Source organism: Microtus ochrogaster, chromosome 15, assembly GCF_000317375.1.
Source record: "Microtus ochrogaster isolate Prairie Vole_2 chromosome 15, MicOch1.0, whole genome shotgun sequence".
In the NCBI taxonomy this organism is placed as follows: domain Eukaryota; kingdom Metazoa; phylum Chordata; class Mammalia; order Rodentia; family Cricetidae; genus Microtus; species Microtus ochrogaster.
In genome coordinates this window covers 28,570,142-28,582,375 of record NC_022017.1, presented here as the reverse complement: position 1 = coordinate 28,582,375, position 12,234 = coordinate 28,570,142, and the positions used below count along the sequence as shown (strand labels likewise).

Below are 12,234 nucleotides of genomic sequence, written 5' to 3'. Positions count from 1 at the left end.
TCCGCCTGCCTCTGCCTCCCGAGTGCTGGGATTAAAGGCGTGCGCCACCGTCGCCTGGCTCCTCTTTTTATTTTTTAAGACAGAGTCTCACTTAGTTGTCCAAATTTGCCTTAAACTTACTCTGTAGCCCAGGCTGGCCTTGGATTTGAGATTTTTTTTCCTGCCTCAGCTAAAATGGTAGCTTTAGCTTTTCCTAGACCTTGATCCACAGTTAGTGGGACCTGTAAGACAATCTGACTTAATGGATTCCCTAGACTGCAAACTAGACTGGGCTCCAGAGCCTGGCTCTGTGGGATGGAAGGTGGGGGCTGAATGAGCCCATTGACAAGAGTTCAGTTGGTAAGGGCCATCCATGTATGTCCCCCAAAGAAAGAAATTGTTTGGTCGGAAAAGGTGTCATGGAATGATTTGAGGGGGTTCGAGGAGAGCCATGCTTTACATAGAAGCTGAGGAAGGAGAGGGGGAGCTTGATTGTGATGGGCTGAGGATGGAGCTGCAGACATGCAGCGGGCGCTGAAGCGGTGGACATGTGCAAGAGGAGAGGCTGCAATTGCATGGCCTCAGCTAGGTTCCCAGACCAATCCTCTCCCAAGGATGGTGTGGAGAGAGCAGGGGCTGAGTCGGGAAGGGTTGGTGGCTCTGACATTCCTGTCTTCTCTGGGCCCCAGCTTACGACCGCTTGATCTTGAGTTCATGAAACACCTCAGCAAAGTGGTGAACATCATCCCGGTCATTGCCAAGGCTGACACCATGACCCTGGAGGAGAAGTCTGAATTCAAGCAGAGGGTGAGCAGACGCTTTGCCCTTTTCCTGTCTAGGGGTTCCTTCCCCTCCTCTGGTCTGGGTCTGAACCGTTCCCTACTCTACTCCAGTTTCCCCCCTAGCTCCCTCCCACTCAACTATCCAGGAGGCAAGGGCTAGAAGTTCCTGGACCAAAGGTACATCCATGCAGTTCCAGGCTTCCTCTTCCTCACAAAGGCTCCCAGATACACTCATCACGGAGAACCGGAGACCTCACTGCTCCATTGTTAAGTTACTTGAAAGACTACACTCACCAGTAACCAACAGTAGTATGCTAGTACTCATGGATGAAAAGAACAAGAAACCAACAAAAGCACTGAATAAGTCCTGGAGGAAGAGACTTAAGCTGGTCTTGAAAGAGGGCTAACAGAGAGCCTGGGAGGTGGACTTTACTTCCCTTGCAAAGGAGAGCAGAGCATGAAGGACAAGGTCATGAGCATGGCCTGTGGCATCTGGACACAGCTGTGCTGTCTGTCTGAAACCCCAGGGACCTGAGCCTGCATTCCCTCCTCTTTCCTCTCAGGCTGGGCTGTGTCTTTTCTTGGGATCTTTCTGTGACCTAGGGCCTGGGGATCATCAATGCTGTACTGCCTTGCTCCTCTAGGTTCGCAAAGAGCTTGAAGTGAACGGCATTGAGTTCTACCCTCAGAAAGAGTTTGATGAGGACTTGGAGGACAAGACAGAGAATGACAAAATCAGGGTAGGTGTGTGGGGCCCTCTGCATCACACAGATTCCTGGCCCAGTGCCTCTGGGATGTGCCTTCAGGGCCCTTCTCCTGCTTTCCCTACCATATCTCCATGTCATGCCATCTAACCCAGACCTCAGGAAGCGGGGAAGACGGTAACCCTTACTAGGACTGAACCCACGAGCAGGGCTTCCTGTACAGTCTCGTCCACCACCAGATGATATGAAAGCTTCCCTTTCCTTCCCAGGACCTGGCAAAACCTCTGTGTCAGGTGATGGGGCACCAGGCTGGGAAAGCATTGGGCTAGCACCAAGGGGAATCTATGCTCTAGGCAAAGTATACCTCATTTCTCACTAGACTAGGTGAGTGGCTTATAGGCTTTCTCTCTCCCTGGAAGAACTACATAAAAAACAATGAGATTGCTCAGCATGTAAAGGTGCTTACTGCCAAGCTGACTGCCTGATGAGTTGGCTCCCCAGGATCCCAGTGGCGGAAGAACTGACTACTAAAAGTTGCTCCCGGATCTCAGTAGACACTTGAAATAAAACATGCATGCACGCATGTGCACATGTATACACACACACACACACACTATATATATATATATACATATATATATATATATAATTAAAAATTTTAAACAATGAATAATGGGCTAATGCAAGTTATAAGAATTAATAAAAAGCCTGAGCTAATGGGCCAATCAGTTTATGACTAAAGCAGAAAAAAGTTTTAAACAAAAAGCTTTAGAACTCTAGCATACAAACCACTAGAAGAGAACTGCTTTGGCTGAGTGTTGTGGGCACAGAGCTCTGCTGCCCCAGCAGGTACTAAGATACCTTCTGTGGCTCTGGCCTCACCAGGAAACTAGGTTTGGAGAGCATCGGCTGTATGTCTTCTTAGGTCTTGCCCTACAGTTCTGTGATTCTGCATCACAAACCTAGCCCACTTCCAACCCAACCTAATCTGTGACAAATCTCCATTCACGGCTTACGTTTTGAGACCCTTCTGGACTCTTCTAGAAAGTTGAACAATCTAGCAGAAGCCCTTTGTCCCTTATAGTTGGACAGATACTCGGTTGAAAAAGACAATTGAATTAAGGTCATTACTTAAAAAGCTCCCCCTTTTTGGTTGTTTTGCTTCTGTTATTTTGAGACAGGGTTTCTCTGTGTCACAGCCCAGGCTGTCCTGGAACTCTCTTTGTAGACCAGGTTGACTTCCAAGATCCGCCTGCCTCTGCCTCCCGAGTGCTGGGATTAAAGGCGTGTGCCAACACTACCTAGCATAAAAAAAAAAAAAAAAAAAAGTTTTAGTGACATTAATTTACTCACTGGGGTGCTGAGGGAGTGGGAGTCCCTGCGGCATGTGTGGGGGTCAGAGGATAACTTTCAGGGGCTAATTTTCTTCTTCTGCTGTGGCTCTAACTCAGGGTCGATTTGGTGTCTTTATCCATTGAGCCACCTCACCAGCCTCAGATAATCACCTTAAAAATGACGTCTATAAATCTTAAATGTCTACATAGGAACAGTTTAGGAAGCTAAAATGTTAAAATATGTGTCACATCCATCAGCCTTTATATCTTTGTGGTGCTGGGGATTGCACCATCATTCTGCTTTACTACACACGCACACATGCACACACACCACACACACACACACACACACACACGTGCACACACACCACACACTCTGTGCAGGGCTGCGGATCAAACCTAGGACCTTGGGTATGCTAGGCAAGCACTCTATCACTGACCTACACTCTCAGTCCAAAGACCATTCTTGATGCCAAAACAATTCACTGATGTCATCTTTCTGCACAGTTGGCATGATTTTCTGGAAACAGCTCCACACCTGTGTCTTCAGTTTATATATGGTATTCATGCGCTGCATGAAGGGCTTTTCTTTGGTCAGTGAAGGGCTGGGCCACATGAGACAGGGCTTCCTTTCAATCATATCATCTGGTTACGTGGTAGCTGTTCTACTGGTTTGTGTACATCTAGGCAATGAGTTTGCCCGTGCACAATCGCCCATGAACTTTTCTCAGAATGTATTCCAGCCGTTAAGCAACACGTGGCTCTTTTTTTTTTTTTTACGACAATAACAAACACACACCAGGCAGATACATTCGGGTGCTTGCCCCGATAGAGCAGAGCAGCCTAGAGCCCTGAGAGTTCGGTACCTGGGCATCTGCCAGTAGGTTCCATGGGAGCCACAGAACACATCTTGGAGTCTGGCTGGCGCCTGCGGGGCTGGGGGAGGTGCCGTTTGTAAGAGTCTGTCCCCCCCCCCCAAAAAAAAAAGAGTCTGTCCCAGCTAGCTCACAGAGCTGTTCCAAATCAAAGGAAAATATGTGCTCAAGCACAATGAACTATACAAAGGGCTCTCTAGTGGAAGGAGAGCCAACTTACTGAGGCTAACCGGCCAGACGACAGTGTAGTCAGGACCCGAGTCCCAGCTCAGCCTTTTCAAGGGGCGGAGTCTTGCCCTTACCCCCAGGAGCATCACTGAATGAGCAACAGAGTAAGTTGTGAAAGCTGTCCTGCCCTTGGACATTCGGCTTGCAGAAGAGGACTGAGCACGTGTGTTGCTTTGTGCTCTCCCCCATCCAGCAGGAGAGCATGCCCTTCGCTGTGGTGGGGAGTGACAAGGAGTACCAAGTGAATGGCAAGAGGGTCCTCGGCAGAAAAACCCCGTGGGGGATCATTGAAGGTAATTCAGTCCGTCGCCTAGAAGTGGCTGTCCAGAGAGCAGCTATTAATCATCAGGAGGTCAAAGTGCTGTTCTGGGACATTGATGCCAGCCAGTTGCTGCCGATAAGGAGCTTATTGGCAAGCAGTGACACCATTTAACTTGTGACCAGCTGGCCATGACTTGGCCTGTCAAATGAATTTAGAACCTGGGGAAACTATCAAGGGTGGGAAAAAAAAACCAGAGAAAGGTTTTCATACGTGACCTGGCCAAGTACCAAAGGGTGGTTCAGCTATTGTCTTCGTCACATTCATTATGAATAGATGTGACCTTGGGTGGGATATGATGAATCTGAAGTTTTCAAGAAGTTGCTGCAAGGGTCTCACTCAGGTCTGGGGAGTAGCTCAGTGATAGAGCGCTTGCTGCACGTGTGCAAGACTCTGCGTGCCGTCCCCTGCAGTCCACACAAAACCAAACCAAGAAGACGAACAACCCTTTGTTCAACGTGGTAGCCCTGTGAGGAGAGCAGGTACTCCCGTCTTCAGAACAGGAATCTTGGACAAGTGTTTTGCTTTGCAAAGGTCACACAGTCCCCACCCACCACCAGCAGCTGAGCTGGAGACTAAATCCAGCACTTTTCGCATGCTAGTGAAACTTGAACTTCAAATTTGGATATTTTGATTCCCAAACTGAGATTTTCTCCACTGTCTTGGATTGTTCATTGTCAATAATGTTAGTGGTCCTGGCAATAGAACTCAGGGCCTCGCTGTGCTAAACAAGTGCTTTACCACTGAGCTAAATCCTTAACTATTGTTTTTTTGAGACAGGTTTTTACTGTTGTATCCATGGCTGGCCCTGAACGCGTGATCCTCTGCCCCTTGTCCCAAATGCTGGGATTGCAGTGGTGGGCCACCGTGTTCACCACACCCAGTACCTCAGGATTTTAAAAGTAGCATTATCTCATTATTCACCTTGAATTAGAAATATTGATGAGAGGGGGCTGGAGAGATGGCTCAGCGGTTAAGCACACTGACTGTTCTTCCAGAGGACCCAGGTTCAATTCCCAGCACCCACATGGCAGCTCACAATTGTCTGTAACTCAAGTTCCAGTGGATCCAACTCCCCCAGACACCAATGCATACAAAAATTTAAAAAATTACAAAATGTGGATGAAAATGTTATCTACACATTGTGAGACCAGAGTCATGCAGTATCCTCCTTTCTTTCCACCATTCTTGGTGTGTGGTTTGCAGACAGCAGCCACTCCACGTCTCTTAGCTGGGTTTTCTGACCTTGGAGAGCTGGTTCAGTTATGAGCTCCTATGTGTTTTCCTTTCTTTCAATCATCTTAGGCCTTCACAAGTTTGTTGTTTGTTTGTTTGTCTTTGTTTTTCGAGACAGGGTTTCTCTGTGTAACAACCCTAGCTGTCCTAGAACTAGCTGTCCTCGAACTCACAGCCTGCCTCTGCCTCCCGAGTACTGGGACTAACAGTGTACACCACCACAGCCTGGCGTCTCGTGCTCTCTTTAAAGCTGCCCACCTCTGGGCCGTGCACTAGTGAAACGGCCACCCGTTTTCTTCTGTTTTATCCATAGTGGAAAACCTCCACCACTGTGAGTTTGCCCTGCTTCGAGACTTCGTCATCAGGTAAGATGTTCCCCCTCCCCTTGTGGCAGTTTTAATTATTTGGGATTGAGGGTCATCTGTCCAAATTCACTTCCTGAGTTTCCATGTCTCTCTGACAGAGCTTTCTGGCCCAGTTCTAGCCCCTGTCTCAAAGAAGGAAGGGTTGAAGAGATGTCATTGGCCCTCAGGAGTAGGGCCAAGTCATTGGGTCCAGTCTCCCAAAGAGCTGTGATAGCTTCAGAGGTGGATCATTTCCTCATCTTCCAACCCTTAACTGCATCCCCTTCTCTTTTTCACTGTGCCCTTCAGGACTCATCTCCAGGACCTCAAAGAAGTCACCCACAACATCCATTATGAGACTTACAGGGCCAAGAGGCTCAATGACAACGGAGGCCTCCCTCCGGTGAGCGTGGACACAGAGGAAAGCCACAGCAGTAACCCATGATGAGCCCCTTCCCTGTGTTAGCTGCCATACAGATCTCACTTCTCCGAACACACACACATCCCAGGCACCACCTCCAGCCACCTTTTCCTGTCAGCTCTGTCCCAAAGGCCTGTCTGGTATTTGTGGAGTATTTTGTCATGTGTGTGTTTGTGTGTATGTGTGTTAGAGAGAGAGAGAGAGAGAGAGGAGAGAGAGAGAGCAAGCCTGGGTGTGTGTGCTCAGGGGTGCGGTAATTTCATTGCCCTCTCTGGAAAGTCTTTTGTTAGTCTGCTTTTTCCATGACTCTCCATTCTGTCTCCTTTTCTCTTGTGCTCCAGAACAAAAAGCTGTGCGCCTCACTCAAGAGGTCTGGGGAAGGTTTTATTTTAAAATGCTGGGAGCAGGTGAGCCACAGGCAACCCTTTCTTTCTTCTGACCCACCCACAAACTGAGGCTACAAGTGTTCTTCACGGACAGGTGGCTGAGTTAGCCCATGGTGGGGTGCGGGGGTTTGGAACAACCTTCGCTGTAAGTTGAGGTGGCCTGGACTTCTTGACAGAGGAAAGAAAGGTCATGGGGAACAGGGAAGAATGCTGGGGGGGGGCAGTTCCTGCAGAATTAGTGCCTGGAAATGGAGCTCCACCCTTGGGTCTACGTCAAGGCCACAATCAACACCACCACCATGCTGCAGACCACTGCTTTCTATGCTCGCCTTGCCCATGTTTGCAGCCTGGCTGGTTGTCTCCTCTTCCCGATCTCCCACTCCGCCTCCTTTGCCTCCTTTCTTCATAAATTCCTACCTCCTCCATCTCTCCTGCCTGTCTCTGACCTTTCACTTCCTTTTAGAGTAATCTGTTAGCTTCATTTCCATATTTAGAAATCATGCCCAGCCTACTTCCTAAATTGACATTCTGTCGCCCTAAAATAAGGTTACAGCTAGAGGCTGAAGAGATGCCTCTGTGCTTAAGAGCAACTTCCGCTCTTGCAGAGGACCCAGGTTCGGTTCCCAGTACCTACCTGGCAGCTCACGACTGCACTGAGTGACTCCAGCTGCAGAAGCTCAGACGCCCTCTTTTAACCTCCACAAGCCTGGCATATAGATACAAACGTGGAGACGAACTCTTATATGCATAAGATAAAAAATCAATAAATATTCAAAAAATAAAGTCACAAGTAAAAGCATGGGACGATACACACTGAGATGGCCAGAGAAATCAGAGCTATAGGGAAGAGAGGAGCCAATTTCTGCAGCTGAGCACTGAAATCTGCCCTGAACTCGGGAGTAGCCTAGGGAAAAGGGGAACTTGGCTGCCTGCTCCGTGTTCTGTTCAAGGAAACAAACACTGGTCAAGTGAGGCAGCAGCTTTTGGGTGGAGGACATGACATTTTTTTAAAACTAATTTTGAAGCACCAGAAACAATATATAGAATTTTTTAGGGACCCAGGGCTTCAGAGACAAATTCTAGGACACAGTTCCCTTTCTCTAGATCCTTCTATGTTAAGATGGCTTTTCTGTGGCTTCGCCTCATGTAAACCTCACTTCTGTTCGCATTTGTCTGTCTTCCTTTGCTTCTCCCTCTCCTCCCGACCCAGTTTCCCCGTCTTCCGATCCTCTAGATACTCCCAGGAACATCCATAACCATACATTTAGCTTTCTCTTGCCCTTTTCCGGAGCCCTGTAGTTACGCACATGTCCACTGCTCCTTGCACACAACAAGTTCTTCTTCCCGTGGTTTCTAAGGCTGCTTTAAGGAAAACAGCTTAGCCTTAGGAAAGGGAAGAGACTAGGGATTCTGTTTACCACTGCTCTTATGTGCTATCCCATCTCCTGGTCCAGCCTGGGTATTTGACTGGTCCTCACTGAATGCCACCGTTTAGAGTCACAGTCCTTTATCACTCAGGCGCTAGGAGAAACAAAAGAGATGGATCCCATGATTCAGTGGACCAAGTGAAGGAGGAGGGAATGATCAGATCATGTGACCCCAGTCCTATGGTCTTAGCCTTTCCTTAGCTCTACCTATCTAGCCCTCATTCCTCATCTCATTTTCCCGTAAGTTACTCCAAAGTCGGCACCTGTCAGCTAGAGCGGGAGCAGTGTTCTGGAGCTCCGTGGCTACTCCAGTGAGGTCACCTAGGGCCAGCAGGGATCAGGAGGGTGGGCACTGGATAGTTGGATAGGCGAAGTAGCAGAATGGTGCCTGACCCCTCGTTAAGCTATGGATGGTTTCGCTCTCCCTGGAGAAGCTGTTTTGATGTGCTTATTGCAAGCTGCTGGTCTCCACGCCCTCAACCGTTCTCAACTCCCCTTGCAGGGAGAAGGCCTCCTGGGCACTGTCCTTCCACCTGTGCCAGCTACCCCCTGTCCCACTGCTGAATGAAGGCCATTTCAAGCGCTGCTTCTCCCTCATTCCTTCCAGCTGCTCTTGCTGCAGGGCCAAGCCCCCTTTAATGCTGTGCTTGTCCAGCCCGCCACCACAACCCCTCTCAGCCCTCAGCAGGTGGGAGGGGCCGGCTGCCTCTTTAGGACCAGTAGCTTCCTCCATTTAGCCAAACAACTCCTCTCCTCCTACTGGAACGGAGTTCCTGCCAGCCAGCATTGCCCTGCTCCATCGTCTGTCAGCAGCCCCAGCCCATGTGTAGAGAGAAGGAACTCATCGAGAGCTTCTCCTGCCCTTGCAAGCCCATTCCAGCGACTTGTAACCATCTCCAAGGGAACCGGCATTGCTCCCTAGCCATTCATCTGCATGAGTACTCTTCTTGGCTCCCTTAAACGGTCAAGAAAGCGATTTTTTTCTGCTTGTCAGTCATTGAGGTCAGCTGTGTGAGCCCCCATGTGGGACAAGGGTGTCTCCTTCATTGCTTAAAGGTATAAGGGTGATTCATTACAGAGATTGGGGAGCAAGAGGGCTAGCGTCACTTAAATCACCACTGGTGTCTGGCCCAGTGTGTGTATATGTGTGTGTGCGTGCGTATGTGCGTGTGTGTGTGTGTAGACAACCTCTTTACCCGCCCCCCCCCCAAATGTGGCCATTTGGGAAGTGATTTTCCTGAAAAGAAGTTGCTGGGTTTGACTTCCTATTCCCCAAACAACAACAAGGCGGGGGGGAGTGAATTAAACACACACATGAACCACCCCAAACCCACAAGCTATACACTCTAGGCGGGAAAATAGCACCCTTTTGTACATTTAGCAATAAGAGGGATCTCTTCCCACCTACCCCGAGCATTCCAGCGCCCATCTCCCACCCTGTTAATGTGAGCAGTGCATTAGCCTGACCACAGGTGGTCGCTTTGGGCTAATGAAAAATTCTCGACGGAGGGCAAAGCCCCCAACAGATGCATGAATGTTTGCGAATGTCGGCTGCCACTGCCCCATACATTGTGTCTTTATAGAAACCCTCCCTTGGCCACCTCCCCTGCCATCTCCACCTGGTACAACTTGCTCAAAGGCTGGTGATTTGTGGGCCATTCATCTACAAGTCCTGATGGAACAAGAGGCCCAAGCCTAGGGGATGCAGGAATGACCCATTTTTAAAATGTTATTAGTCCCAACCAATGTTTTGGTGATATTCCAGTTGAATTTCCCAATTGAAAACAAGCCAACAGACATTCAGACTGGTCATGTAAATGTTGCTAGCCTGTTGTACAACTAAACATTGCTGTTTGAACAATAACGGCCTGGTCTTTGTGCTGTGTTCTTTCCTCCTCGATCAAATCAGCCACGGGTGACATCTCGCCCATGTGTGAGCTAGGGACCCTCTTGGCAAGAAGTAGTCACAGATATTACGAGATGGAACATGTGTAGTCTATTCATTTTCAGGTGACATGAGGTCATATCCCAGCCACTTCCTGGAACTTCATAACCCCAGTGATGAGTGGGAGAGCTGATACTTGATCTTACAAATCCTGTGTTTTTCCAAAAAGTGTTTAGTTCCATTTACTTAACTTCTTAATATCCCCTCTTTTTACACCCTGTAGGCATAAGGACCGATGAAAGCCTAGTCTTGCCTAGAAAACAATTTTACCATGAACATATCCAAACTATAAAGGGAAGCCGGGCGTTGGTGGTGCACGACTTTAATCCCAGCACTCGGGAGGCAGAGGCAGGCGGATCTCTGTGAGTTCGAGGGCAGCCTGGTCTACAAGAGCTAGTTCCAGGGCAGGCTCCAAAGCTACAGAGAAACCCTGTCTCGAAAAACCAAAAAAAAAAAAAAAAAGTGTGCAAACTATAAAGGGGCCAGTGAGATGGCTCAGCTGGGAAGAACACTTTCTGCCAAGGCTGCCAACCTGAGTTCGATCCCTGGATTCTACATGGTGGAAGGAGAGAACTTCCAAAAGTTGTCCTCTGACCTCCGTGTGTTCTTGTGCATGTGTGCACGCACACACACGCGCACACACACACACACTCGATTCAAAGGGAACATGGCAGCTGGGCCAGCTGGTAAGAGTGATGGCTGTGCAAGCATGAAGACCTGAATTCAGCTCCCTAACACCCACAAATAAGAACCAGGTATGGTCCCATGCTTACCTGGGGCGTGCTGGTCACCAGCCCGTGTCCAGGATCAGTGAGATGTTCTTTCCTGAGAGTGAGCGGACACTCTCTTCTGGCCTCTTGGAGTGCACACGGGCATGCACAGCCAGACACACACGTGCACATATACCACTTGTACACTCAACGGAAGTTAAACAGTAGCCTTTTTCTTGATGCTAGGACGACCTTTCCCCTCACTTGTAGCTTATCAAACAATGCGGGTCTCATTTGTTTATTTCCCTAAAGTTTAATGTGAACTGTAAGCAATCACTGACTTTCTGTAGGTGAACATAAGGCATAAATGAATGAGGAGAAGCGGTTTGGAGGGGCCAGGATGGAAAAGGATGAGTCAAGAGGCTCCTGAAAGCACACAGGGAAAATAATGAAGGTGGCAACTAGTGGCAACACAACACAGATGAAGGGAAGTGGAATTTGAAAGACAGCCATTTGGCGGACATCAACTGTCACAGCCACAAGACACCTAAGCAATCTTCTGATACCACCACCATACAAATGCAGCAGGTGACGTCCAGAGAACACAATCTTCTTGCTTAGGCTTGCATTGGTCATGGCAGGAGAGATTAGATCTTTTTTTTTTTAATATTTATTTATTTACTTATGTATACAACATTCTGTTTGTGTGTATGCCTGCAGGCCAGAAGAGGGCACCAGACCTCATTGCAGATGGTTGTGAGCCATCATGTGGTTGCTGGGAATTGAACTCAGGACCTTTGGAAGAACAGGCAATGCTCTTAACCTCTGAGCCATCTCTCCAGCCCCCAGAGACTAGATCTTGATGTTTGCTCCACTGCTGTATACTATTCTATCTAATTTAATTTTTTAATTCTAGTAAGTCTTGCACAAAAAAAAAAGCTGGGTGGTGGTGGCGCACACCTTTAATCCCAGCACTCAGGAGGCAGAGGTAGGCGGATTTCTATGAGGTCCAGGCTAGCCTGGTCTACAGAGTGAGTTCCAGGACAGGTTTCAAAGCTACGAGAAACGCACCCCTGCCAAAAGAATCTGTACTAGGCGTGGTGGTGCACGCCTTTAAACCCAGCACTTGGGAGGCAGAGGCAGGAGGACCTCTGTGAGTTTGAGGCCAGCCTGGTCTAAATAGTGAGTTTCAGGACAGTCAGAGCTACATAGAGAAACTGTCTCAAAGACAACGAAAGAAAAAAAAATCGGAAATGAGGACGTGTCTTATGATGACAGTCTGATTTGGCAATTGTTTCTTCACTGGCACATCAGTACTCTAGAGCGTATGGAATAACACAGTGAGTGTGCCACCTACAAAGGCTCAGCGGATCCCGGAGTCGGACCCACTGGAGGCTGAAACTCACAGTCCACTTCCTGATCTAGCTCACCTTTTCCGGATGTTCTCGCACAAGGCTGTCGGTTCGGATTCTAGGCCTTCTTTGCTGGAAGAAAGCTCTGGCCTTAAAAGAGTGGAACGATGTAGACCCTTGATCTGGATTGGT

The 12,234-nt window shown here is 48.6% G+C and overlaps 1 protein-coding gene across 6 annotated transcripts in view; it reads left to right on the top strand.

Moving 5' to 3' along the window:
• Sept3 (septin 3) overlaps nt 1-9,899 on the top strand; it is a 23,966-nt gene extending 14,067 nt beyond the window's left edge. For 3 of the 6 annotated variants that reach the window (XM_026782751.1, XM_013348855.2, XM_026782752.1), the window contains exons 6-11: nt 669-786; nt 1,406-1,501; nt 4,096-4,195; nt 5,771-5,822; nt 6,111-6,204; nt 6,564-9,899. In XM_026782751.1, coding sequence (XP_026638552.1) covers nt 669-786; nt 1,406-1,501; nt 4,096-4,195; nt 5,771-5,822; nt 6,111-6,204; nt 6,564-6,677 — 574 coding nt within the window. In that variant the 3' untranslated portion in view covers nt 6,678-9,899. The remainder of the gene's footprint in view (nt 1-668; nt 787-1,405; nt 1,502-4,095; nt 4,196-5,770; nt 5,823-6,110; nt 6,205-6,563) is intronic. The other 3 variants (XM_026782750.1, XM_005354464.3, XM_013348856.2) reach the window with 2 other exon arrangements.
• The last annotated feature ends 2,335 nt before the right edge of the window (nt 9,900-12,234 follow it).